Raw genomic sequence first — 25,874 nt, 5'->3', positions numbered from 1 at the left:
CTGCATCCTGGATGGGAACCAGCCAATGGTGAGGCCACCACCGCAGGGGACCTGCAGAGGGGCCTTCCAGTAGCTGGGAGAAAAAGCACTGTCTGCACTGGCGCACTAGGCAGGAACCTACCACCCACTCGGTGGAGGTGCTCCCGAGTGAGGTCCCAGGAGCTAACCCTCTGCGGGAGGCAGGGAAGAAGTTCTCTGAGCAACACTGCAGAGAATGGGGAGTCTCCGGAGTCTGCCCAAGTTTTCTTCTTGCCTGGTCTGACATCCCTATGCTGGAGTCTCTAAAGCAAGTTCCTATCATGATCTACTTGTTTCCAGGTCTCGGCTAGTGGGCTGGCCCTGTCCGGTGGCAGGTAAACATCGCCTGGCCAGACCTCTATGTGCGGGGCAGGGAGGCAAGGCCAGCCAGTGTTCATGGGGGGATGTTTAGTGACCAGACTGGACAGCAGAACAGCATTACATATTGAGAAAAAAAAAGACACACATAGAATGATGAGGTTCATGCAAGTACGTTCTTAAAAAAGGGATGTGTATATTAGTAACGAATACACTTTTTTTTAAAAGAAAAACTCTGCTACCCACCCAGCAGATACTGCGTCAGAGCAGAGACCAACTTCAGTGTCCACACAGGGACATCCCTCTAGCCTTCCCCCACTCTCAGAGCCCCACCTTCATCGTGGGTGTCGGAAGAGTCGCTGAGCTCGGTGGGGATGCCGTCACTGTCTCGGAAGTCCAGGGACGGGGAGTTCACCGGTGCCATGAGCTCCATCTTCTCCTCAGGGATACTGTCCACAGCAAGCTCCTTCTCAAGGGACCCGGTGCCCTCCAGCACCTCCTCCTCCAGGGGCAGGCCATCGAACTGGGGTGGGGACAGCACAGTCACCCAACAGGGAAGGCCGGGACCTGGCCCCAGGAGCCCTCGCAGCCTCGGGGAACTGTGCTCGAGTCCTGCTCTGGGAGTCCCACCCCGGAGGCGAGGGCCCTGTGCAAGGCCCGACCCCCCTCATCCGGCCAGCCCTCAGAGGGCACAGCGAGCCCAGTTTGGGGGGCAGACTCAGCTCCCAGAGCGGCAGGCCCGTCCCGGAGCCGCACCTCCACTGTGATACGTCAGCCTGCATCTCGCTACCATCTTCTTTTCTAAGGGGCTCAAAAGGTTTCATGAGCATTTTGGGTTCATTTTCCCATTAGCCCTGGAAGGGAATAGATACAATTCCTGACATTTTAAAGATGATCCCAGAGGCAGAAAATGGAGACTTGGCGTGAAATGAACGACGATCACATCGTAAGGCCAGGTAGGCAGACCCAGGAGCCACTATAACACATGCCTGCCTTTCCTGGGAACCCACATGTTCCGCTACCTGCCAGCTCACCCCGGCCACTCTGCCTCTACCCAGCCTCGGTTCCCTCTGTAACCAAGCCCCAGAGGACAGATAGCCTTGTCACACGCTTTTCTCTCTTTCATAAAGTCTAGCACAGTGGGAAACAAATCAGAGTGCACATACTAGGGACTCGAAACCATCCTGATTGACTAACTGAATAAACAGGCAGCCTTCCCATAGTCTTATATTCATGTACAACTCTGCCATCAGATCAGCGCAGTGAGAGTGGGGCCCGGAAGAGCTCTCCCAGGGGCTCATCTGGAACAATGCACTTGGACAGTTTTCACTGCTCACAGCCGAAGTCGTTACCCGAGGCACGGAGAGCCCAGCCTGGGATCCGGGACTGCACCTTCAGAACGGAGGGGGCCCATGTGCTGCACGACACCTCCCTCCACTCGCTCCCCAGGTTACTGCCCCACAGGCCAACCCAGCTGGGCAATGCCGGCCACTGGGTCAGGGGTGCGAGCAAAGGGCTCGCAGCCCATACCGAGACGGGGGCTTCACTGCTCCCCGTGGATGTCAGTGTGCTGTTGGTGATGGACTTCTTGGGCAGCTGCGGACTGGCATCCGGCTTGGTCTCTATGCTGCTTTTGGATGAGCTGTCATTCACTTCATTCTCTTCCACAGGGATCTCCTCACAGTAGCTAGAAACAGACACCATGAGCCCACGTCAGCCTCGGTGCACACAACAGTCCTGAGGACCTCAGACCCATCTATGCATCCAAAACTGTGGCTTTCCTGCACCTCAGCTTTGCACCTGATCTTACGCAACTACCCGCCCCTCCCTGCCATTGCTCTTTTAAAACCTCCTTCCTACCTTACACCCCAGCCCCCACATAAAATGTCTGGCTCCAAACTTACCTTTTCTAGACACCCTCCTTAGACTTGTCCCTACTGAAATAGGACCATTGTTTGTCATAAAGTATTTTCTCCCACTGGCGTCCCGTCCCATCCCATCCCAACCTGACCACTTGAGTGAAACACCTGGGCTCTGAGCCCACATTTTCTTTCCCACAGTGTCCCACACTAGGACAGAACTCCAGACATGAGTTCCCTTCGGGGGCCTGTCCAGATTCTGCATCATTGTAGCCAACTTCTCAGCATTGTACACCCAAGGGGAATGCTCCTTGAGCTAGAGGCAGGTGCCCTTCTAGGGACACTTTAGGGATGTTACCACACCCTCTAATAAGGGAGAAGTCATAATCGTCATCATCAACATCTGACTTATACTTTACATGTTACCACATCTGGAGGCATCTAAGTCGTTACATGCGTCTGAGAGATCACCAAACGACACCCACAGAAGTTAAGTGGTACCGCCATTCAGTGCCAGAAGTTTTCCCTGAGCCCAGGTCTGCGTACTACACATTCAATGCTCCTTCCTCGAGTTCTGTTCCTCTGTGCCTCTCACACTACCACCAAGCCTCCCCTACCTTCCAGCCTCATGCGTGCTGGTGTGACTTTGCAGTCCCCCCTTTTTCGATTGCCAACAGCACGTGGTAACAGTGATACACCTTCTCCTTAGAATACCCTTCTCCTGACTTCTAGGACATGAAACTCCCCATGCTCCTCCTGCCTCACTGAACATTCTTTCATGATTTCTCTTGCTGCTTCTTCCTCTTGTTGAGTATTCTCAGGACCAGTTCTTGGTGGTTGCAGCCAGTCTCCTGATGGCTGTCCACTGAAACCCCAAGTGTTTGTCTGCAGCCCAGACTCCCCGGTGAGCTCCACCCTCACACACAGACGCCCACACGACATCTCCCCTTGAAGAACAGTCATCTCAAACTCAAGCGGCCAAAACCAACCTCCTGTCCCTCCCCCCCAAATTTGCAGTCATATATTATCATGTGTCTCAGTTTGGAACAACTCTATCCTTCCAGGTGGTAAATCCAAGAAAACATTAAATCCACCTTTGGTACCTTTTTGATTCATCAGAAAATCCTTCAACATCCTTCTCTGGTTCTACCTTCAAAATATACTTAGAAACTATACACTCATTGTCTTTTTTTCTTCTTCGTTTGAAATCTTTAACAATTTTTTTTTTATTTTAGAGAGAGGGGAAGGGTGGGAGAGAGAAAGGGAGAGAAACATTGATGTGAGAGTAAAACATTGATCAGTTGCTTCTTGCTCACCTACCACTGGGGACTTGGCCCACAACCCAGGCATATGCCCTGACCAGGAATTGAACCGGCAAGCTTTCGGCTCACAGGCCAGCACTCAATCCACTGAGCCTCATCAGCCAGGGCTCATTGCCCTTTCTGCTGTTACCCTCCTGATCCAAACCACTATCATCTCTCATCTAAATGATCTAAATTATTCAGTAGCCTTGTAGCCAGTCTGCCCGTGCTCCCCTTCAGTCCACTGGCAACCCGGGAGCCAGAGTGATCCTGTTAAAATGTTAACTCAGATATTATCAACTATGTACTCAAAGCCTTCCCATTGCTTCTCAGCTCACTCTGAGTAAAAGCCAGTCATCACACTGGCCTAGAGGCCCTTAGGGTCTGCCTCCTGACCTCCCCGCTTCCCACCTGCCCCTTTTCCCAGCGGCTGGGCTCACTGTCCCCTCTGCCCAGAGGTGTCCTTGTGGCTTCCTCCCTCCCCTGCTTAGGCCTTCATTCAGTGTCGCTTCCCAGCAGCCTTCACTGCCGACCCAGCCCCCCAAGAAAGGCCCCTGGGCAGCCTGGTCCACCCCTCTCACCCCATCGTGTTGAAGTCGTCATCAGGGGGCACGTAGTCCTCGTCGTCACTGGTCAGGCCCAGCTCATTCCCGTAGCACTGGTGGACAAAGTGCCAGAGCTCCTTGGGGCACAGGGGCTGCAGGCGACAACACAGATGCTGACCCTGCCTTCCTCGGGACCCCGCTCTTACGCGTGGGGGTCAGAACAGCCACGCTGCACTCGCCCTGCTGAACTGAGTGCGACCAAGGCCTCTGTGACGGCTTCGCCCTCCTCCCAGGGTCTCCACAAGACACCAAGCCTCTGCCCGAGAACATGTCTTTCAGCAAAGCCAGGAACCTGGTGTGTGCACACAGCTCAGGTGTCCATGTGGGACCACCTGGCCCCCAGGGACAGTAACTGTCTGCTTTTCGCTGGCGTGGATGCAGTCCAGCATGAAGTGGTGTGAAGAAGTGACACTGTGGAGCAGGCGACCACAGAGCTTCTGACCAGGACTTGGAACGAGCACCAGAGAGCCCCTGAGCCAGCCTAGTGGACACTGTAGAAATCTTTCCACACTAACGGAGGCCAAGCAAGCCCTGCTGCGTGCGTCGCATCCCAGAACGAGGCGTGACCCCACAGGTGGCCCGTTCCGCAGCTGGGCAGTTCCTGTGCTCAGAGAGAGGCCTGCATTCTCATGGTTTAGGGGGCCTCAAAGGTCACTGCCCGGAGCCTCTCTCGACTCCCTAAATGCTTCCTTCTTATCCTTGATCCAGTTTGCTGACAGCTACATGTCTCAGTTCCAGCTTTTCTTATTTCACTGGGTGTCTACATTTCCTGCTCAAAAGCACCATCCTAACAAAAGTTAGCTCTCATGAAGTTCAAAGTGTTGGGAAAGAGGCAACAGAATGTCAAAGAACTAAGACCAGAGGTGGAGACCATGAGAGTGTCACGGCTTGGGAGGAGTAGAAGGTGGCAGGGATAAGTATGTGAAAAGGAAGGGCAAGAACATTAGGAAACACAAGAGCAGTCAATATTGTTACAAAATTATTCAAACTAGCCAATCTACGCGGCTTAGCCTCCCTCCCCTGCCTCATACCTTCCCCGCCCATTGAAAAACCACACTGCAGGCTCTTGCCCAAGCTTTCCCCAGGCTCTCTGTGCTTCCCCACGGGGTTCTGCGTGGGCTATCTGTACGTTCAAAAATGTACAGAGTCATTTCTCCATCTGCACGTCTCATCACACCCCATTAAAACAAGTCCTGGCACATTTGAAAAGGTGAGCTGAGCACCTAGAGCTGATTGGGACCCAGCTCCAGGCCGTAGAAAGGCTGTTCCCATGGACACAGGCTCCTCCCAGGACTTCGGTGAACTGGCTGGTGAGAGGGTGAGAAAACTTCCAGAGCCCCTGGACCAGCCCATGCCCCAGGAAAGCGCAGCCCTCCCCCAACCCAGGGCCCAGGCCCAGGGAAAAGAACACCCAGGCTGGACACGCCTCATCCTCAGGCTGAAGAAGTAGCAGGGCAGCACTCACCTTCTCAAGGAGCGCGTTCTGCCACAGCCGGAACATCATCATGTACGTCCTGTCCCGCGCCCCAAATGAAGTGAAGAAGTGCTACATCGGAAGGGAAAGTCCAACAGGTGTGAGTTAAGACTTACAACGTAATGAATGAAGTCACAGTGCTCCTCCTGCTACTAATGTCACCGGCACATATGGCCGACTCTCAGTCACCTGTGACCGTGGCACAGGTGTGCCAGCAGTGAGGACCACGGAGGTGCCACAGCCTCCAGTCCCCATTGGGTCTACATCCTTCCATAGTCACCTGCTTTTCTCTCTGTGTTTGAAGTTTTCATGGCTGCAAAAACACTTCCTTCACCACCTGCTGGGGCTGGGCACGTGGGCCAGCCCGAGCGGGGAGAAGACCACCCTCACCCACTCGCTCCTTTATTCAACGACACAACAAGTACTCTAACACTGGCACATGCTAGGCACTATTCTCCACGTTTGGGCTGCAACACAAACCAAATGGAAGGAGATCCCATCTCTCACCCCAGTCCGATGCCTCCCCGTTCCATTAATGTAAGCTAAGTAAGGGCAGAAATAACAGGTTGGGGTACTGGGGTTTAGGGGATGGGGAGCAAGATCAAAGATGAGACTCCGCTTACCTTTTCTGAATCGGTGCAAACTTGGATGGCATTGGGAATGAGGCGAGCTGTTTTTTCTTTCGTCATGGAGCAGATGTCCTTTAAGCGGACAGTCAGCTAGCATTGCCACAGGGACAGAGAGGGGATCAGAAGCAACAACAGGCGTTAGCACAGCCAGGTGAAGGGCGTTCGTGCGGAGCAGTCCAGACAGAGGAACCCAGTGTGTCTAGGTGTCTCGAAACCTCCTGAGAGACCCCCTGGTTCACCCCTGATCTCAGAGGGCACAGGGAGGTGGGGCCCAAGCCTTGCCTGGAGCCCACGGGCACCTCGATTTGTGGTCCAGAGCCCCCTGCTCACTTCTGCACCATCTAATAAAGGTGCAGAGGTCCTGTTACAGTGCCACTTACAGCAACACGGGGCAGTAGCCCTGGATGGGACCATAAAAGTCACCTAGTTTATCTTTTCCCACTGTATTTTATCAGATGAGGAAACAGGCAAAGAATGCAGGATGAACCTCGAATCACCCAGCTAATTAATTATTAGTGGCAGGATCCAGAAAGCATACAAGCCAGTTTCTCTGAGTGCCAAGGCCAATGCCCTGTTCCTCCACTGTCCTGCCTTCTGTGGTGACTCCTGCCAAGTCTTTGCTTTCGGCAAGTGCTCTCCACACTCTTTTCTACACCCAGACAGGTAGGAGGAGAGGACATGGTAGTGGGGGATCTAGCCACCCAGACTCAGGCACATGCTTTTGCTAATTACGCAAAGGCTGGGTGGAGCGTGAAGTCAACCATGGGCAGAGAGCAGGAGGCCACAGCCCAGGGGATGGCCCACGGAGGCAGCCCCTGGTCTTTACCAGGGTTTCCCAGCGGAAGATGTTGCTGTAGAAGCAGATCCAATTTTCAGAGAGGTAGAGTCGGCCCTGAAGAAGAATGTCTCTTTGGAGTGCACATGAGTAATCTGTGGGATGGGGAGGGGGACAGAGCTCAGAGGCAGGAAGCACTTGATGCACACCTCCACAAATCAGGCCTGCCATCCCGCCCACCAGCACCAGGGAGCCCAGCCACCACCACCCGGGTGTGTGTGAGCTCATAGCCCAGGGAATTCCTAGCATCCCACCATCAGGAAAGTGAAGGGTGTGAAATACATGGCTGCCTAGAGAGCAGAGGAGCCAAAAAGGCCTATAGAACCATAGACCACCCCTCCCCAACCGGCAGCTGCCCCAGCCCATCACTGCTGAGCCATCTGCAGACAAGGGAGGGAGTGACGCCTGCTATGTGGGGCTCTCTCAAAGCTACCATGCACATGGTGCTTGGCCCCGAGCCCCAGCCACTGGGTCAGTGCTGTGGATAGCCTCTCTCCCTGTTCCCAGACAGACTTCCTTACTTGAGGAACCTCTAGGGAGAGGAGGTCTGAGTGATACCCCAGAACTCCCAGACTTCCTCCAGGGCCCCAACTCCCACACCACTGGGCTCACCAACGATGAGGCGCTCCGTGTCTGGAAGCTGTTTAAAGAGCTTTCTGAAGTCTTCGTTTCTCTGTTTGTAAGTGGGGCTTAACACCTGTGTGACAATGGACAAAGTTAGTGGGGCATCCCTGTTCTGGGTGGTGGGGAGGAAGGGGCAGGGGGAGTGCCTGCCTATGTGTTCAGAAGGCAGAGATGGGGCTCATTATCCCACAGAGCCTCAGAGGCCAGGGGAGGCAAAGGTGGCTTGGCACGGGGAGGCCACTGTGGAGAGAGTATGATACTGTCGCAGGCTTTGTACCCAATGCCCATCAATGAGAAAAAGTCAAACATACTACTTAGTGGGCCCATATGAAAGCCCAAGAAGACAGAGGAACGGGGTCACCTCCAGGGAGCCCTCTGGCACCCCCCCCCCCCATGTCAGCTATAGCTGTTCTGCCTTCCACTGGCAGGAGCACTCCCTTGACAGTGAAGCAGGGGCCCAAAGGGGCTGCCTACCCCCCACCCCAGCAGGACTCAGAACATCACGGTGCTCAGCACAGTCCCCAGAAGAAGGTATCATGACTAATAGTAAGCACTTGCTGCGTGTGAAGTTCATGACTGGGAAAAACATAATAAAACATAAGACTAGTACAATGTTATATACGTCAGTCATATCATGGGGAGGAGTCCTACTTTTCCAAAGACTGTACTAACCAAAGTCACAAAACCGGTACAAGGATAAGCACCCAGTAGAGAATTTAAAACTACATCTGGCAGCGAGAGGCACCCAAACTCATTCCCTCACCATCCTTTGTAAGATTATCTAATCTAACCCTTATCACTGAGGAAACTAAGGCCAGAGAGAAGTCTCCCCTTGCCCAGGGTCCCCCAGCTGGTCAATGGCAGATCTCCCGATCGCTGGTCCCGTGCTCACCTCCTACCACTGCCTGTGCCTCCAGATGCCCTGTGTCAGCCTTGCTTTTGGAGTGTCTCAGTACAGACTGACACACATAAATTATCCTGGCAAATCCTCCTCAGAAATACTGGGTGGGCCAAAAAGTCCATTTAGTTTTCTCCTCAAAATAAAAAACACATTTTTTCATTTTTACCAGTAGCTTTATTGATTTGGGTATTTTGAGTATGTTGGCTATCTCCCACATGGTATAATGATTGTTCTCAATGTATCGATTTGATTGCTATGAACTTCAACTGGTCTACCTGACCATAGAGCATCGTCCAGTGAGAAATCTCCAGCATGAAACTTCACAAACCACTTTTGACACATTCAATCAGTCACAGCACCTTCTCCATACACTGCACAAGTCTTTTTTTGTGTATTTCAGTTGTGTTTTTACCTTTCTTGAAATAATAAAACACAATACACTAAAAATGTTGTGTATTTTCTTCCATCTTCAGTAGTAACATGGCTGCACAGAAATTCACCAATTTTGATAAATTTTAAATGCACGCTGATATGGCAGCTGTCACAATACAATCTAACAAAATTGTTTCAAATGAAGTTCAAGGCAAGTTAAGTGCTACCAGAGAGCCATCATACAACAACAACAACAAAAAAACAAAAACAAAAAACTAAACAAAATTTTGGCCAACCCAATACCATGAGCCAGTTGGACACACAAAAATCTTGCTCCTTCAAAGCTCACAAACTTAAAAACAAACAAACAAAAAAACCCAGTGCTCTGCAGATGAAAGGCACCAATGACCATAACGGTGCAGGAAGAGCCATGCACCGCAGCTGAGAGGCACCTGCTCTCCACCCGGCAGACGGCCGACCTGCTGCTCCCAGGAGCACATGCGAGCAGATAGCCGTCCCAGGGACTGGGGGCGTGGGCAGACGAGTCATGGCCATTTACACCTTCTCACCCACTGTCCCGGGGACCCCCAGCCTACAGCTCTGCGGCCAGGGCATGGGTTTCAAACGTCAAAGCATGGGTTTCAAAGCAGACGGCCCACAGGGAAGTGGAGGCTGCGGCCCTGCCGCACTCACAGCGCGCACTGACGGCCGGAGCTGAGCGGCCCACCGCTCCTGTGCCCGCACAGGAGCGTCCCGGGAGCTTGGACAAGGGAAAGAAAGTGACGTGACTCCCGTGTGGAGATGCTTTCCAGAAGTGAGAGAGGGAAGGGAATGCTTTTAACTGCTTTCCCTTGAGTTAATTTGAATTTTAAACTTTTGTTTTGGCTTGCTTATAAAAGGAGTTTTACTCGCCACCGTGGACGCCTGGCTACTACCCCAAAGGTAGTAGTAGCCAGTTAGGATTCTTCTGTGTTGCAGAATCCTAAACTTTGAATATCACCTGCCATGTGTTTGAACCAAGTATTAGGGGGTGACTATATGGAAGCCAGCCAATCCAACGATTTCTGTGGCCAGAAAAGACCCCAGAATACATGTGTCTGGCCCCTATTTTACTTCCACAGTGACCCTGAGATAGCCGCTCTCCACGGCTGTCTGGCCTCGCAGGACGGAGACCACACTGAAGAGCCCGACTGGACGCTTGCTCCATTCCCGACTATGTCTGCGTGGCCTCCGGAGCTGCAACCAGCTGCTGGGGATGAGTCACCGCCATGCACCTGGAAGGGCCACGGGCCCTTCGCACACAGCGCTCCACCTGCCCGCAGGGTGTGGGTTACCCCGTCTGACACATGAGGAAGCGGAGGCACAAAGAAGTGGAGCAACTTGCCCAAAGAACTGTGGTCACTATGTGGGAATGGAGACTACGACTGCAGGGAGTCCGACCCATCACTCCGCCTGGCCTCAGGGTCACTGTGCCGGGTAAGTGTGGAACGACAGAGACACCCCATCGTCGAGCTCTCTTGGGGAGGAGACATTCACCTGCTCGGGGCTGCCCACAGCCTCCCCTGCCCAGAGGCAGGTCTTTTGATGGGGGGCGGGGTGGGAGACAATCTAATCCAAACCCTTACATTACTGACAAGAGAACGAAGTCAGTCTGGACCCCCCTCCCCAGTTGCAGGGCTAAGCAGGGAGTGACAGGGTGCACGGGCCTGTGGGCCCAGACACAGAGACCTGAGGGCGCACACTCACGGCTGGGACGTCCTCAGGTCCATGCCAGCAGCGGAGCTCTGCCTCAGCAGGGACCTCCACAGCCTTCCTCAGGCACCACTGCGGAAGCCGGTCGTCCCGTTCCAGCAGGAGGCTCGAGAGCACCCCAGATTCCGCCAGAGATTCCATCGCTCCCCAGAGCTACACCTCTCACTGGAGCCCAGCAGCTGGAGCTCTGCTTCCCTGCTGCCCCCTCAGGATGCAAACAGGCGCGCCTGGACTGAATGCAGGAGGGCAACCTGGCTCCGAGCCAGAGGGTCTACGTGCCCCTGGGGGGTCTCCTAGAGCTCTGCTCCCAGCACAGTTTCACGGGTGGGAGGGTGTGGTCAACACGGTTCTTGGGACAGACTTGCTGGCTGGGCTCCCATGGCTGGGTTTTGCTTCACCCCGCTTGTCCCCCACAGTGCGTCGGTCTTCGAGCCAAGCGTGACCCAGAGGTGATGGAGTGAAGCCCCTCCTCCTGGTCAGTGGGCACAGCCACTCCGGGATGCCAGCAGAGGCTAGAAGAGTAGTCAACACGGCAGGTGCACAGGGCTAGCTGCGGACTCTGAATGGCAGGCCCCAGGTAGACAGGCAAACTACACAGGAAGAGTGTGACCCCACAGCCAAGTCCAGAGGCCCACCCCACAGGTTACTCACGCAAGGCAGAGTGGCTCATAGTTGCTCTGAAACTCCAGGGAGAGAACCAGTGCCCAGCCCTGCAGCTCTGTCTGGCCTGGCCTGTACTCAGTCCATTCAGTGTGCAATCTCTACTCTGGGCAGACACGGGTCACTGTGACTCACTGCCCTCACCCGGCAGAGCAGCTACCAGTGCCTCTGGCAACACAGCCTGTGCTCAACCCCACCCCTGCACACACCCCTTTCCTCCAGGACCTTATTCCTCTCCGCTGACCAGCAAACAACTTCTTTGTTAGACTCGCTGGGGAGGGGGAGTGGGGGTGGAGGCAGGACGGGTGGGTGGGCAGGGCCAGAGCCCTACACATGCTTCACGTTACAGAATCTGGTGAGGGTGCTGGCCAATGTCCTGCAGTAACCCTGGCCTGGCCTGGCCTCCAGCAGATGTTTCCTGCAATGGAAAGTAGCTGGTCTCTGTGCCAAGTGGGGGAGGGGGATGTGAAGGTACCCGGGTGCTGCTGTTGTGATGAAATCTGAAGTTTGAGATGTAAACAGCCAGGGACTCCTTAGGGACACACTCTCCCCTTGCCGATCCGACCATTCACTAAATTCCCCGCAGCTGCAGCAGCAGCAGCAGCAGCAGATTTGGAACTTGAACTCCTCTCATTGCAGATGTGCTGCCAGACGGTGCTGCAGGGAGAAGGTGAGGTCCACCACCCCTGAGGCATCTCCTTTCTTTCCAGAGGCCCTGCCCTGCCTCCAGCACTAGCAGCGGGGGATCAAGGTCAGGAGGATTCCTAGGCAGCTCACAACCTGAGGGCCAAGTGGCGATGCTAAGAACAGAGAATTTGGCTCCAGGTCAAAAGGAGAGAGACCAAAGCACGGAAGCGTGTGGAGATCTCCAGGAGAAATGGGAGCCTGGCCAATGAGGGAAACAGGAGCTCCAGACAGAGAAGCGGGGGCAGGAGTCCACAGCACAGGCTGGGGAGAGGTTCGCTCCCTGGAAGGGCCAGACCTTTGAAAGTAACAGGCCCCTCCCATGCCCTAACCTAGCGCTGCCCCCTGTGCCAGGAGGGTCTCACACCTGCCTGGGATGACTGACGGCTGGTGCCTTTGTCCCAGGAGCCTCAGCGATTTGATGCACAGCACTCAGACCTTCCTGTGCTTAAAGATGACCCATGAATGCACTGAAAGTGAGGAATCTTGACTCCCAAACCCAAAGATTGGGACTCAGAGGAACCTAAGGTCTCCCCAGGGAACAGTGCTGGAGGAAGCAGAGGAAAAGTCTGAACACTTCTGCAGACTCCTGTACTCCTCTCAGCGTATACCCCTGGGCCCGGCCGGGGTCTCCCTCCATCCCACCACCACCTTCTCCAGGGAGGTTGGACACCCAAACAGCTTCAAAGCACCTACAGCACTCAGCGTGCTTGTTTCAGCTGTCAGCTGCTCAGAAACACTGCAGGGGATGAGTGTGCTCCCCACACCCCCGAACACTGTTCCTGTGGACCCAGCGCCTCACGTGCACCTGCCCACTAGGCTCCCCGACGCACACGCATGGGCTTGGGGTGCCCAGTCCCCACCACGTTCTCCCAGTCACACACTGGAGCTGCTCCCTGCCCTGCGTGTGTCAGCCCCGTCCTCGCAGTCTAAAGAGAGATTCATGAGCTCCATTTGCCAGGCAACCAGGTGCTTCTGTCCTGGGCCACACAGACCCCAAGACCTAGGTCCACAAGGGCTCATTCTATAGTGTTTCCTCGGAAACATCTGACTATTGCTGTGGCCAAATGTGGAGATGACCGCCAGGGTTGCCACGGGGTAAAGCAGGTGCAGGGTCAGCCTTTGTCTCCTATGCCCCCTCCCACAGTCAGCCAGGCAGGGCTGGGCAGGGCAGGGCCGGGCTGGGCAACAGCGGTCGGCGTCTGAGCACAGGGAACTGACCCTGAGCTAAACATTAACTCTATGGCAAACACTGGGCGCTGGGACCAAGTGGTGCCCCCTCTTGGGGCACAGCCGGGGGAAGCAGGGTGGGAAGGAGCCCAGGAGAAAAACAGGCAGATTCTGGCAGAGAATTGGTCTCATCTAGGAAGACACTAGTTAAGACTCTCAAAGGAAACCCTGGCCTTTCAACCCAACCAAATCGGGGTGGGGGAACCCAGATGGGAGATAAAGAGACAGGGGTGGGGGAGTGACTGGGCCCTGAGAGAAGCCACAGGGTGGGAGTGGTGTGATGCAAGAAGGTACAGCAGAGTGGGGAAGGGTGTGGTCTCCCCAGGGGATGGGACCACTCTGCGGCAAGTTAAGAACAGCTGAAGGGGAACAGGAAGACTCTTCCAAACAAAGGGGAAATAACAGAGGGGAGGCAAACAGAAGTGGGGGAAACAGAGTCAGTCCCCAGAAAACAACAGCAGGCTACCAAGGTTGGCAGCAGCAGGGTGCTGCACTCCCACTCCGGTCCCCAAGGGTGCCCATTTCATTCCTGTAAAGCTCTCTTCCTCTGGCTCTTAATCCCAGGCCTGCCAGACACCTTGGCCTTAGCGCAGCATGAACACCGCCCCTTCCTCACTGGGAGAGCCAGCTTCTGACCCTGGGCCAGCTGCCAGGGTCCAGGTGCTTGTCCTCTGAGCATAGGAGCGCTCCTTCCTCAGGTGGCTGTGGAGGGGACGGACCCCAGAGGGAGAGGTGAGGTGCGTGAGGATGCTGCCTCCGCCTACCCGAGGCGCCACGAAGATGACCTCTGTCACCATCTGCCTCCTGCTCCTCGACGCAAGCCCATTGCGCCCCGCAGAGCCATCTTCAGGGACAGCCTGCAGCCCTTTGGCCTCCAGCTCTGCCCTCGGACCCCTGCTGAAGCCAAAGCCCCCTTTCTGCTTATCCCTCCATCGCAGCTGCACTGGGGCTGCGCCCCCCATGCTGGGGGCCACGATGGCTGAAACTGGGATGGTGGAGTGAGAGATGTAGTTGTGATTAGGCCTGGGATGGACATGGCCAGCTGCAGAGGACACCACCTTCAAACCTCACCCTTCACCTAACAGCCCTGCCTCAGCCTCGCCCCGTGCCCCTGGGGTCCAACCACTTGTGATCCACTGTTTAAGCCAAGGTACTTTGTCATCATGAGTGGATAAAATGCAGAGACAGACAGATGAAGGAGGTGGCTGTGAGTGGGCAGAGAGATGCTGGGTGGCGGCTTCTCTCATCAGACCTGACCTGTCTACCTAGTGGGCCAGCCACCCCGCCCTGACTCCCGCTGGCCTGAGTCTGGCCGGGGCGTCTCCATGCGTCCCTCGGGCTGGGCCTGCAAAGCCTTCACCTATCTGCAGGACTTCCGGTGCAAGGATGGGGCCTCTGGCTGCGCAGAAGCTGCCGCCCCTCCACTAGTGTCAGGAGGGACACTGTAAAGAGGACGTCAGCGGTGCCAAGAATGGGACACAGGTCACAGTCCAGCCGTCCAGGCGATACAGAGGCTGGTACAGGGACTGGGCAGATGAAGGGAAAACAGAGAAGCGGGTCAGAGCCACAGGGGCAGGGCAAGGACCTCCTAAAAACTGTGGAGAGATTCCTGGGAGGCAGTTCTGCAGCCTGGTAGTGGTGGGGTGGGGGGGATTGAGCTGAAGTTTCCTGCTGGGGCATTTGCATGCCAGAGCAGACACACACGCTGCACTGAAGAAGCAAGATAGCCACCCTAGGGCACCCGCGCCCACATGCAGGAACCCAGGTGGCTCTGAGATAACCCAGAGCTGTAACCCAGGTCACAGCTTCTAGATGAAACCAGGCAATCACATGAGGAGAAGAGCCACACTCCAGCCCAGGGTCCCATCAGACTGGGCACACCTGGGGGTGATGCCTGCCACATGGAGCAGACGCCCTGAAGGGACGAGCCCAGGGCCAGAGCCAGAGCTCTGGTCTGGGCCCTGGGAGGGCAAGGGTTTCACTGGGCAGGGGAGGGGCCCGAAGGTACTTGAAGCATCCTCTCCAGGGCTCTAACCACTGTGGCATGTGCTGACTCTTCTTTGGATATAAAAGCACATGACAACCCTGGCTGGTGTGGCTGGCCTTCGAACTGAAATGTCGCCAGTTTGATTCCCAGTCAGGGCACATGCCTGGGTTGTGGGCCAGGTCACCAGTAGAGGGCGCATGAGAGGCAACCACATATTGATGTTTCTCTCCCTCTCTTTCTCTTTCCTTTCCCCTCTCTCTAAAAATAAACACATTAAATCTTTTTTTTTTTTTAAAATAAAAACACATGACAAAAGAATGAGAAGGTAAACTGGACACAGCTGACATCTGAAGCTCAGGCCAGCTGGAGGTCCCTTGTCATTTCTCAGCTTCAGCCTCAGAGGAAGATTAGCACAACCAAGAAGAGGGCAGTAGCCGGCCCTGGAGAGCAGACACAGGAGCCACATCTGCCTGGTGACCCTAAATTGGGGAGCAGAGGAGGAGGGAGCAGCAGGACATTTCCAGCTGGGTTCTAGGATGGCTGGTACCACTGAGAATGTGGAAGGACCCCCAGTGCGGCAGCCTGAGGCCCCTGCACACTCAGCCACTGATATGATGCTCCTGATATTCACTCAGGGTGAGGGGGGAGGGTGAAAAGAGGGTGAGAGGCAGGGAAGGCCTGGGAGCCACGTGTTCTGTGGACGGTTTTGTAAGCTTGGCAGAGTTAGTCGGAGCTGACTGCCTCCGCACATCTCCAGTGGCTGGGGAAGTCAGACAGGAAGCAGGTCCCCAGCCCTGCCCAGCTCCTCTGATCTCCCTCATGTATCTGTCATGAAAACCCTTGACTTCTGGGCCCTTCAGTGGCAGCTTGCCCTGCAGCCAAGAGGCTGCATGTACTTCTAGCTGTCCCTCTGCTGAGTGCTCAGATGCCGGCTCGTACGTGTGGGGCTGAGGGAGAGGAAGTCAGAGGTGAAGGGACAGGAGAAAGACAGGACAGAGCAAAGTCTGCAAGAATCACAGAGAGAGGGCCAGCCAGGAGACTGGAAACCAGAGGGAAGAGGTGAAATAGAGGTGGGGAAGGAAAAGGGAAGTCAGAGCGGAAAGGGCACGGAAGGAATCAGGGAAAGGAAGGCATGACAGAACGAGCCTGGTGCAAAGCGATGAGGAAGGAGGAGAGTGCAGCTGCCAGGGCAGGCCTGCAGGCCCCGGTGTGAGCGTTTCCAATGTCTAACATCCGCAGCCAAGTGTCTCCGGTCCACTCGGACATGGACTTTGCAAGACAGCTCAGAAGGGTGGAAGGTTTCGTGGGGTCAAGGATGTGAATTCCCACCTCCTGCTCCTCCACTGCTCCCCTACCCCGAAGGACCTGTGCTCTACGCAGCAGGGAGGCTGTGAGGCCAGGGAAGGGCCTGGGGAGGGGGCAGCCAAGGTGGCAGGATGGGAAGGAAGAGTTGAAGCTGCCCGCTCCCCCGTGCCCCCGTAGGCCACCTCAGCCCTCACCTCCCCACATCGGCACAGCCCCCGCCTCTGCCTTGTCTGTGCTTCATTGGGCTAAGTCAGGCAGATTGATCAATGCATGGAGCCGCCGCCCCGGGGTGGGCAGGCCACTGGCATGTGGGGAACATTTGGGGAATCACTGAGCTGAGTAGAGACATCCCTGTGCCCCACCCCCCAAGTGATTCTGACCCAAGTCCCTGCCTTAAACCCAAGCGTGTCCCTATCCCATCCCCAGAGTGTCTTCAACTTCTGTCGCCCACAGCCACCCTGTCCCACCCCTTGTCCAAGCCCATGTGACCTGCTGGAGCAGAGCCTGGGGCTCAGGAACAGGAGAAGATGGTGACCAAGTGACCCCTCAGGATCAAGTGGGAGCAGCAGCGCCAGGGGCCTGGCAGAAAGGTGAGGCCAGACCAGGGGGCAAACGGCTAGCTCCTCCAGTGTGCAGTCCCAGGCGGGAGCCCCCCCTGCCAGGCCAGCAGAGACCTCGGTTCCCCGCTCCTCCGGGGACATTTCAACAACCTGCGGCCCCGTCTGCATGGTGAGGAGAGGCGGCCCCACCATGCAGTTTCCGGGCCTGGGGCAGCGGGCCAAACCGCCCCACAGACGCCCCCAGGCTTCAGCTCCACCACAGACCCAACTGTGGGGGTGTCTCTAGAAGGGGCTTCTGAGGTGCACCCAGGGGTGGGGGCCCAAATGCCACCACATGGTACAGTCTCTCTACTAAATTCTTCCCTGCATCTCTCCCAGGAAGTCTGTCTGCAGGGGCATGGCCAGGAGTCCAGGGCAGGATGAGGTGCGCCCAGCCCCCTTGCGTGCCCTGAATGAAACCCGCCCTGCCAGGAGCCCTGCCCTGCGGCAGAGCAGCACTGCCACGTCTGGTGTTTGATGGAGGGCTGGTCGGGGCAGAGGCCCACCCGCCTGGACCCCTGTGTCTGCTCAGACCACAGACAGCCCCCCGCATGCCACACTTCTCCATCCCCAACCACGTCCCCATCCCTACCGCTCACGTGCACCCACAAGAAGAGAAACGGGATACTTACATTATACCAGCTCTGGCTTTTCTGAAAGGACAAAATAAAAGAGGAAGTCGCGTTAGTCAGGGAAGAGATGGTGGGCGCAGCCAGGCTCTCCTGGCTCCGGAGGGCAGGTGACACAGACAGCAGGGTGGCAGCGAGGAGTCCAAATGCAGCTGAACACTCCCCAGGGGCCGCTCGGGGGAGCCCTCCTTTCTCAAGGCAGCTCCGAAGGAAGGCCGGGGGCAGCCCATGCTGGCAGCTCTGCTGCGCTGGGGGGACAGGCAGTGGCAGCACCAGCCAGAGCTCAACCGGAAAGGAGTCGGAGCCCCATCACAAGGTTCTTCTGATGGGGGACAGGATGCAGGGCAGGCATCCGAGACCCAGTCCCCAATGGGCCCTGACCAGAAGCAAAGTGCGGAGGGAGACCGCCGGCCTCCCACTGCTGTCGGCTCCTCTGCAGAAGGCGGGCAGGACGCCTGGGTGTGAGGGGGGAAGGGACTGCCTGGAACCCTTCCAACCCCGTTGTCAGCGAGCAGCTGAGCCTGTTCCCACTCCTGCTCAGCAACTGACTGTGTCCTCAGTGGTACCGGCAGGGGTTGGGGGGTGGGGAGTGGGGCTCTGCACCGGGAGGAAGGCTAGAGCACATAACTGCTAACTGTCCCCCCAAAGTGCGGCACCACAATTCAACCAGCAAAACCAGACTTCACCCCAGCTCCAGAACGCCAGTGCTCTCCATTCCCAACCCAGGTAACTGAAAGGTGTTTAGGGATGCCTTGTCTCTCTGATCTTGTGGGCCTGGGGGCCTTCACGCACATCCCACCGGGAAGGCAGACGGCACTGAGGAACAGACGTGCGCACACATGTGCAAACACTTGCCTAGGCCCCATCCTTCGAGGTGCAGATCCAACACGTTCAGATTGGGGCTGGAGTTTGCCAGTTGTAAAAAGCTGACCAAGGGCGTAATCCAGGTGGAGTCACTAGGAGAGGGGAACGCTGCCTGTAGCTCGACATTGTAACTGTGGGCAGAGCTGCAGATCTTGGGCATAGTTAACCGCCCCTGTCCCCTCCCTCTGGTGCTAAGGGCCCACTGTCTCAGAATGTCCACTGTGGGCGGCTGGTGGGTGCAGGGTGGGTGAGCGTGTGTGTGTGTGGTGAGGAAGGCGTGGCCATGGGACCTCCCGTCCCCAGCTCTCCCATTCCAGCAGAAGCTCCACAGAGACTCTCCCCTATCACCTGGAAGGGCAGTGTGAGTGAGGAACACAGACAGGCATGGGCTCTGCTGCCTCTGACTGGCTTTGTTTCAACCTCATATCTGAGCTCAATGGCCAGAATATGGCCAGACAGGCAGAAGGCAAGGCAGGCCCTCCATCTCCCAAGCTAGATGCTTTCCAAGGCCATTTCCAGACAGAGGCAGCCGCCATGGCCCACCTGGAAGTCACGTACTCCCACCATAGCCTCGTCTCCTCCTGCGAACCAGAGGCCTCAGCAGGTAGAGGGGCCAAATCCAAACGTCCGACACCAACCACCTCATCACTGAGGGACTTACTATTACACAGGAATCCTGAAGTGGAATCGAAAGTCAGCCTGCAGGTGTTTCCACACTGGGACACTGAATTCCTGGGCCCTGACGCTGTGGTCGCAGGCCCCGAGGCTGCGTAGATATTCATTCAAGCACTTTCCCCAGCAGTGAAAGGCATGCGCTGGGAGCTGCCTGCCCCTTGGTCAATAGTTTGCCTGCATTTCATCACCCCAGCCAGATCATCTGCCCCGGCTTCACAGCTCAGAACCTCTCTCTCACCTGCCCCTAGCTCCCTGCCACCTTCTCATCCTAGTCTTCACATAAGACCCTGGGAGGAAAGGGGGCAGCAGAACTTGGGCTGGGTACCGGGACCCAAGGTCCTTCCTGATGGTGCTCTACCCCCTGCCTCAGGCAACAGAAGAAGTCCTGCCACACAAATGCACGTCCCTTCTAAATCTGTCTGTGACAGAGAACTTCTGAGGGTCAAAGACCCACAACAGGAACTGTGCCTCTCCTCTGACTCGCCCTGTGATCTCGTTGTGTGAAACATTTGCTGTTTTGTGAAAGGGCTTAAAAATGTGTGTTCTCAAGGGCAAAAACAGGAAATATGAGGAGGGACCCCCAAAACTGGAATTTATTTACAAAAAATGTGTATTTATCCTTACATGTTCAAACTTCAGTTACCTTCAAAGTACTCTCCATTTGATGCAGTACATCTATTGAGATTTTTTCCATTGCTTAAATCAATTTTTGAACTCGATGATTTTGATGCCTTTTAGTGCTTCTGCCATTTTTTGTTTCGCCTCTTTCACATGGGCAAAACATCTTTGAGGACTTCTTTCAGCCGGGTAAACAAGAGCAGTACCTCGGGGTGAGATCGGGTGAATAGGGAGGGTGGGACACAGGGGTCAAGCCATTTTGGTCAAAAACTGCTGAACACTGAGTGAGGTGTGGGCAGGTGTGCTTGTAAATCACCCATCACAAAATGGGCAAATGCACTGAAAGGGTCCTAAAAAAAAAATTGACTTAAGCCAAACACAGCCTCTTATAACACCACCAGCAGGTATGCTGATACAGATGGGTTCCTAGAACACCCAGCTAGGGGGGGAAGCCTATACTCAAGTGGCCTACTCTCCAGAAGATAATTCCAGTTTTGGGGGGGGTTCCCTCTCATATACCATAGAGAGTAAGGATTTTTATCTTGTTCCTCAGCATGAGGCCACCTCTACCCAGCTATTTCTGGGCAGATTCTTATCTGCTACCACTGAGGTGCCACTGGAAACACTAGGCACCCTCCTCCAGCCTAATCCATGGTAGTCCCTGAGAATACCCAGTGTGGACTTGAGTTTCTGAACTCTGACCTGCCTGTTGAATTCAAATTTTAGAGACTGAAGGCTCTGTTCTACCAGGACTGAGTCCTGATGGGGGGGGGGGCGCAGCTTGTGGGGGCCTCAGCAGGCGAGAGCAGGGTAGTTTGTTGGCAGGAGGGAGGCTGCCTGCTTTGTGAGCTCACTGAGATGCCCCTTCGTGGGCCAGAGGCATGGGGAGACCAGAACCCCAGAATGGGAGTGAGGGCTTTTCTAATAAGTTGTAAATTGAATTGGCTAATAGGGGACGAGGCGCTACCAGTAGAAAGACTGTCTGGAGTGCCAGGGAGGCTCCCCTATTGGCCAAGACAATGGCAGGGGGAGGTTCTTACACTGAGAGCACAGAAAACTAGAAATATCAATGAATAGGGCCTGAGCACAAAAAGCTAGCAAGATAACTGATAGAAAAGATAGCCTTACCCACCTCTTCTGGTACCAGATTGGGGTGGGACCAGGGAAAGGCAGGCACATGTGGCATAGGAGTCAAACTTTGTGCAGGGAGAAGTGCTAGACCAGAGAGACCTGTCAGCCTAGCCTGTGGAAAGAACAGACTGCTTGGAAGGTGAGCCTCCCTGAAGCACTCGAAAGTTTGGGAAGCTGATTGGTCATTTTGAGAAAACACTTGGCCTGCCCACACCCAAAACAAATGTAGTCCCAGGGGAACTGAAGCGCGTGCTCTCTCTTTTGACGTGCGCTTGCGCATGCACTGGACTTGCGCAGTGCACTCACCTGTTCTCTCCATGGGCCACGTGGCCGTCGCAGTCTCGGAGTGCATAGCCTCCAGGAGGGAGTCTCTTAGTTTCTTCCTTCTACCTCTCTTCTCTCCTCTCCCCTCCCTTGTTCGTGTGCACGCACTTTTGCCTTCCTGGTGCGGCACTGGCCAGTAGGTACTCTCCTGGGAGTACATGATCTTTTGGCCTTGGAAGCCACACGGCCCATGGCTGCGCAGACTCTACATGCAGGCTCCAGGGCAGAGCCTGAAATGCACAGCAGCCCGGAACAAGCTACACAACCTGGATTGGGACTATGACTGCTAAGCAGCCACCTGCAGGCTCCGAAGGGCTGTACTTGAAATTGGACCAGGAACTCAGGACACTGGCCTTTGTCTTGGCCTTGCTGAGGACACGGTTGGACATTTTCCATGGCAGAGACGGGAGCCCACCATTCTTCCGGGTTGTACAGCACCTGCATAAAAACCTCTTTCCTTCTGTACCAGTATCTGCCTCCTGAGTTTGGCTTTATGGTGGCAGGCAGTTGAACCTCATTATTTTGTTTTGTTAAATTACAGAGGGAGTCAGGAAAAGTACCCAAAGACGGAGCTGCCACGGGTGGGGAGCTGAGCAGAGGTCATTTCTATTGCCTCCTAGAAGAGGTCTGAAGAGCAAGCACCTACGGGAATACAAGTCCCCTGGGCAGAGACACAGTCCCCTAAACTCATCTCCCCAGTGCAGGGGCTCCAGGGACTGGAAGACGCGGATGAGGGGGCAAAAGCGGGTAGGAGTAGCTCTACATCTAATAGAAGTTAGGAGAAAAAAACTTCTTACTTTGATCAGGTTAAGTCTGTCATACTGAAAAGAAAACCACAAAATGAGGAATGAAAAACGGGAAAAGTCAAGGGGAAAAAAGGCCCAGGGACCCAGAGCCAAGGTGACGCAGCGGCCATCCTAGATCAGGGAGCTGGTAAGAGCGGGAGACGGCCGCTGGCTCCCTCTAGTGGCCCCAAACCGGCACTACAGAGCGGAAGCTGGCCGGTAGCACAGACTCCAAGGGTCCTGGGCAGTGGAAATGAGCCTGGACGTCTTTTAGCCCTACTGCACTGGTCAGGGCTGCCGCCGAGGCCAGCCTCATCAGTGCAGTTTCAGGTTTACAGGGGAGGGACACTACTGATCCACTAATTCAGCCCCCACAGAGAGGCCCAAGAAGACATGGAGGCGGGAGGAAGGAAGACAGACACTAAGCGGGAGGCCAGCTCTGGGGGCCGTGGAAGCTCTCTCCAGCCCCCTGAAGAGTAATGCAGTCGCCTCCTCCAGGAGACGGACTGAGACAGGGAGTGCGGTGGCCTGGCTGGGATAACACTGATAGGAGCTCCAGCCACCAGCCCCCTTGCCACAGAAACACGTGGTCCACCTGAGACCATGCCCCCAGAGGGGGAGGGGGTCTCTCCCCACCACACAAGCACATTCTCCTTCTCTCTCCACCTCACCTCCACCACTTTCCCTCACTTTCTGCTCCCAGCCGTGACCTGGGGAAAACCTAACTCTCAAGTCTGTGTGTCCCACACACCCATTTCCCAGACCTGGGGTGTAGGGTGCCCCTCCCCCATGTCAGCCTTGTTTTAACTGCACTTAGAGGATGGTGCTGTTGGTGGCACAGTCACGACTGGTGGGAGAATGTGGTGGGGAGGCGGCCATCCAAAGCCAGGGACTGGAGGGTGTGTGTCCACTGGGGCTGGCACTGCCTCAGCCTCGCTCCTCAGAGGGAAGGAAAACCCAAGTCTTTCAGTCACCTCCCCCTTAGCTCCTTATGAAAGGGGCCAAAATTAACACTCAATTCACACTCAGCTCATGGTCACTTCTTCATGCCCCATGGTGCCTTTCCGAAATCTCAGAGCCCAGGCCTGACTCAGTGCCCTGGCTCTCTGAGACAGGTCTAGCCACCTGCTCCCAAACAAGTCTCCACCCCAGAACTCACCCAGCTACACCGGGCTTCTCCTTTCAGGCTTGATTGTGGATAATCTAAGTAGTTTCTTATCCCCCTTCTCCAACTGTGTTCTGCCTGAGGGTGGGGAATCTGGTTTCACATTCCTTTTCAAAAGACCTACTTGGGAGATTTTAGCAAATCCTCATTACTGAAAACTCCCCTCAACCTGCCTCCTGAGGACAAGAGGCACTCTGAGTGGTGGAGACTAATGACCATAAATAATCTCTCTGCTCATCAAACACCTTGCTGGGCAGAGGGCAAGGAAGCTTAGAGCTTCCCCTTAGGTTGGCAAAGTGTGCAAAGACTGTGAGCAGACTCAGGGAGATGCAATAACCTGATGCCCCTTCCAGCAACATCTGCTCTCCCCCCGGGTGGGGTGCTGGGGGCTTGAGAGGGCAGGCAGAGGCCACCTCAAAGACCTGTCACCAGATGAGCCTGCACCCGCTGAGCCGCCCGGACACACCCAGAACACCTCCTGGCTTCCTCACTCCACGTGGAGTGCCTCCCCTGTCCATAGCCAGCGCGAGTCTTTGACCTTCCTTGGAACCCAGATGTGCTTTCAGCCTGAAGGTCCTTCTGCAGGAAAGACAACAGCTCTTCACCTTCCTCCTCCCCAAAACACTTACAGAGGCTTGAGACTGTTATGAAGTCACCCCTCAGCTTTCTCTTTTTGAGGCGATACCCTTTCCCTGCGGGGCTCATACCCTGACCCTGACACTCTAAGACACCTACTGCTCACCCTCCCGGTTCTCCTCAGGCCTCAGGGATCCTGGGTCCTGAGAGGACTCCGGGCACTGGACCTGGCCAGACCTGGCCATGGCTCTGCAGAGCCTGAAGGGGCTGCTACTGACACCCACCAGCCCCAGGTGTGGTGCCATGCCCTGCTGGGAGGAGATGCCCTGGTGAGCTCTCTCCAGCCTTTAGGGAACACGAGGGGCCCCTGCTGGCAATGGATGGGAGGGGCATGGGGTGCTCAGGCTGGGTGGCTCTTGGAGGGCAGGCACAAGGAAGGAGGTGCCAGGTAGGGCCCCCAAGGTCATTCTAGTGCATCATGGCACTCACCTACGGGAATTCAGGACCCTCAATCAGGGAACCAGGAATCACTCACTGAAGCAGATCTAAGGATGTATCAGTACTGAGGTCCCAGTGGATAGAGCCTCCCTCCCCTGAAGGAATGAAACAGCCCTGGCCAGACTCTGCTTCCAGCTGGCACCATGTAAGGAGGGAACAGATCCCCAGCCCCAGGCAGTGTTTGGGGAGCAGGCAGACATGAGGGAAGGGGGCGCAGGTCTGTTCTCCGACTCCAGATGCAGAGGAAATGGTCCCTCAGTAATGTCAAGCCAGCCTGCCAAGGGCAGTGGGGCCGGCCTTCCGGGAAAGGGACCAAGCAAGACAAGGGCCAGAATGGGTGGGGCAGAGGGAAGGATGCAGTGCACTACAGACAATTCCACGTCAGAGGGAGACCACAGACAGAGACGAAAGATGGCTTACTTTTGAGAGGCGCTTGTGAGACTAAGACCATGCATGCAAAGAAAGTATTTGGGGAATGGTGGGGAAGAAGAGGAAGAACAAGAAATCAAAAGACAAATTCAGGCGGGACGCCCGTTTCCGTGCCTCCCAGCCCCCCATGCCACCCCAGGGCCTGCGATCCAGTGGTGAAGGGGCATCTGGGGATATGTGTGCCCCACATCCCCAGAACTGATGGGAGAAGAAGCCTCCTGGGGTGGGGCACTGGACGTGGCCTAGCCCTGGGGCTACTTTATGCCTATGCTCTGGTCAAGGCTCATGCTCAGGCAGCAGTGCTGACCACGTGGGAGGGGTGGAGAGGCCCTGTGGCTGTGTCCTGGGACAGATGCATATTAGATGGAGGTTAGGAAGGGAAGAATGGGTGATGGCCAGCGTGGAGGTGGAAAACAGCATTCTGCCACGCTCCCTGAGGACCCTTCCTGGTACTACAGTCATCCCAAACAAGGGCCCCCTTCTACCTCAAAGTTGGGACAGATAAAAGGGGTAAGCAGATGACCCCTCCTGATCCCCGGAGCTTCCCTCTTCCCCTTATCAAGGTAACTGAGGCTCCCTAGTTGCTAAGGAGAGTAGCAGTCACTGTGGACTTCTTTTACCAGTGCCCAGCCCCTCTCTGGGTGCTTAGCTGGGAAGATGAACTGTAACTGGGGGGCCCCCTGCCTGCTCAGCCTTGCCTCGCCTCATGGAGGGAAGACTATTCCTGAGACACTAGGGTCCCTCCAGGAAGGGGTGGTCTCCCTCACAGTACCCAGTACCACTTGTCCCCCTTGGCCAACAAATCGGCCAGCTCACCTTGGAGTTCTTGCCTGCACTCCGGCCGGACTGCGAGGAGCAGCTGCGCTGCACGCCCTGCTCCGGCGTGGACGGGGACTTGTCGGAGGAATGGTCCGAGCCCTTCTCCACCATGGCGTCGCCCTCGGCGCTCTGCGGGGTGGGCGAGCGAGACCGCTTCCTCAGGATCGGGGAGCAGGCCGGCGTGCTGCGGTTGGAGTTACTGGCAGTG

The 25,874-nt window shown here is 55.7% G+C and overlaps 1 protein-coding gene across 15 annotated transcripts in view; it reads right to left on the bottom strand.

Moving 5' to 3' along the window:
- Positions 1-25,874, bottom strand: part of GRAMD1B (GRAM domain containing 1B) — a 163,589-nt gene that overhangs the window by 15,998 nt on the left and 121,717 nt on the right. For 11 of the 15 annotated variants that reach the window (XR_004900478.1, XM_036014262.1, XM_036014261.1 and 8 more), the window contains 11 exons: positions 25,664-25,874; positions 24,839-24,859; positions 22,192-22,215; positions 17,786-17,806; positions 7,652-7,736; positions 7,031-7,134; positions 6,199-6,294; positions 5,567-5,647; positions 4,078-4,193; positions 1,867-2,023; positions 670-859 (listed from right to left, as the gene is read on the bottom strand). Coding sequence is in view for 14 of the 15 variants with exons in the window: in XM_036014262.1 (XP_035870155.1) it covers positions 670-859; positions 1,867-2,023; positions 4,078-4,193; positions 5,567-5,647; positions 6,199-6,294; positions 7,031-7,134; positions 7,652-7,736; positions 17,786-17,806; positions 22,192-22,215; positions 24,839-24,859; positions 25,664-25,874 (1,106 nt within the window). In the remaining variant the exon portion in view is untranslated. Of the gene's footprint in view, positions 1-669; positions 860-1,866; positions 2,024-4,077; positions 4,194-5,566; positions 5,648-6,198; positions 6,295-7,030; positions 7,135-7,651; positions 7,737-17,785; positions 17,807-22,191; positions 22,216-23,774; positions 24,514-24,838; positions 24,860-25,663 lie in introns of those variants that run through there. The other 4 variants (XM_036014266.1, XM_036014267.1, XM_036014265.1 and 1 more) reach the window with 3 other exon arrangements.

This window comes from Phyllostomus discolor, chromosome 13 (genome assembly GCF_004126475.2).
Source record: "Phyllostomus discolor isolate MPI-MPIP mPhyDis1 chromosome 13, mPhyDis1.pri.v3, whole genome shotgun sequence".
NCBI classification, from domain to species: domain Eukaryota; kingdom Metazoa; phylum Chordata; class Mammalia; order Chiroptera; family Phyllostomidae; genus Phyllostomus; species Phyllostomus discolor.
This window is presented reverse-complemented; position numbering and strand designations above follow the sequence as displayed.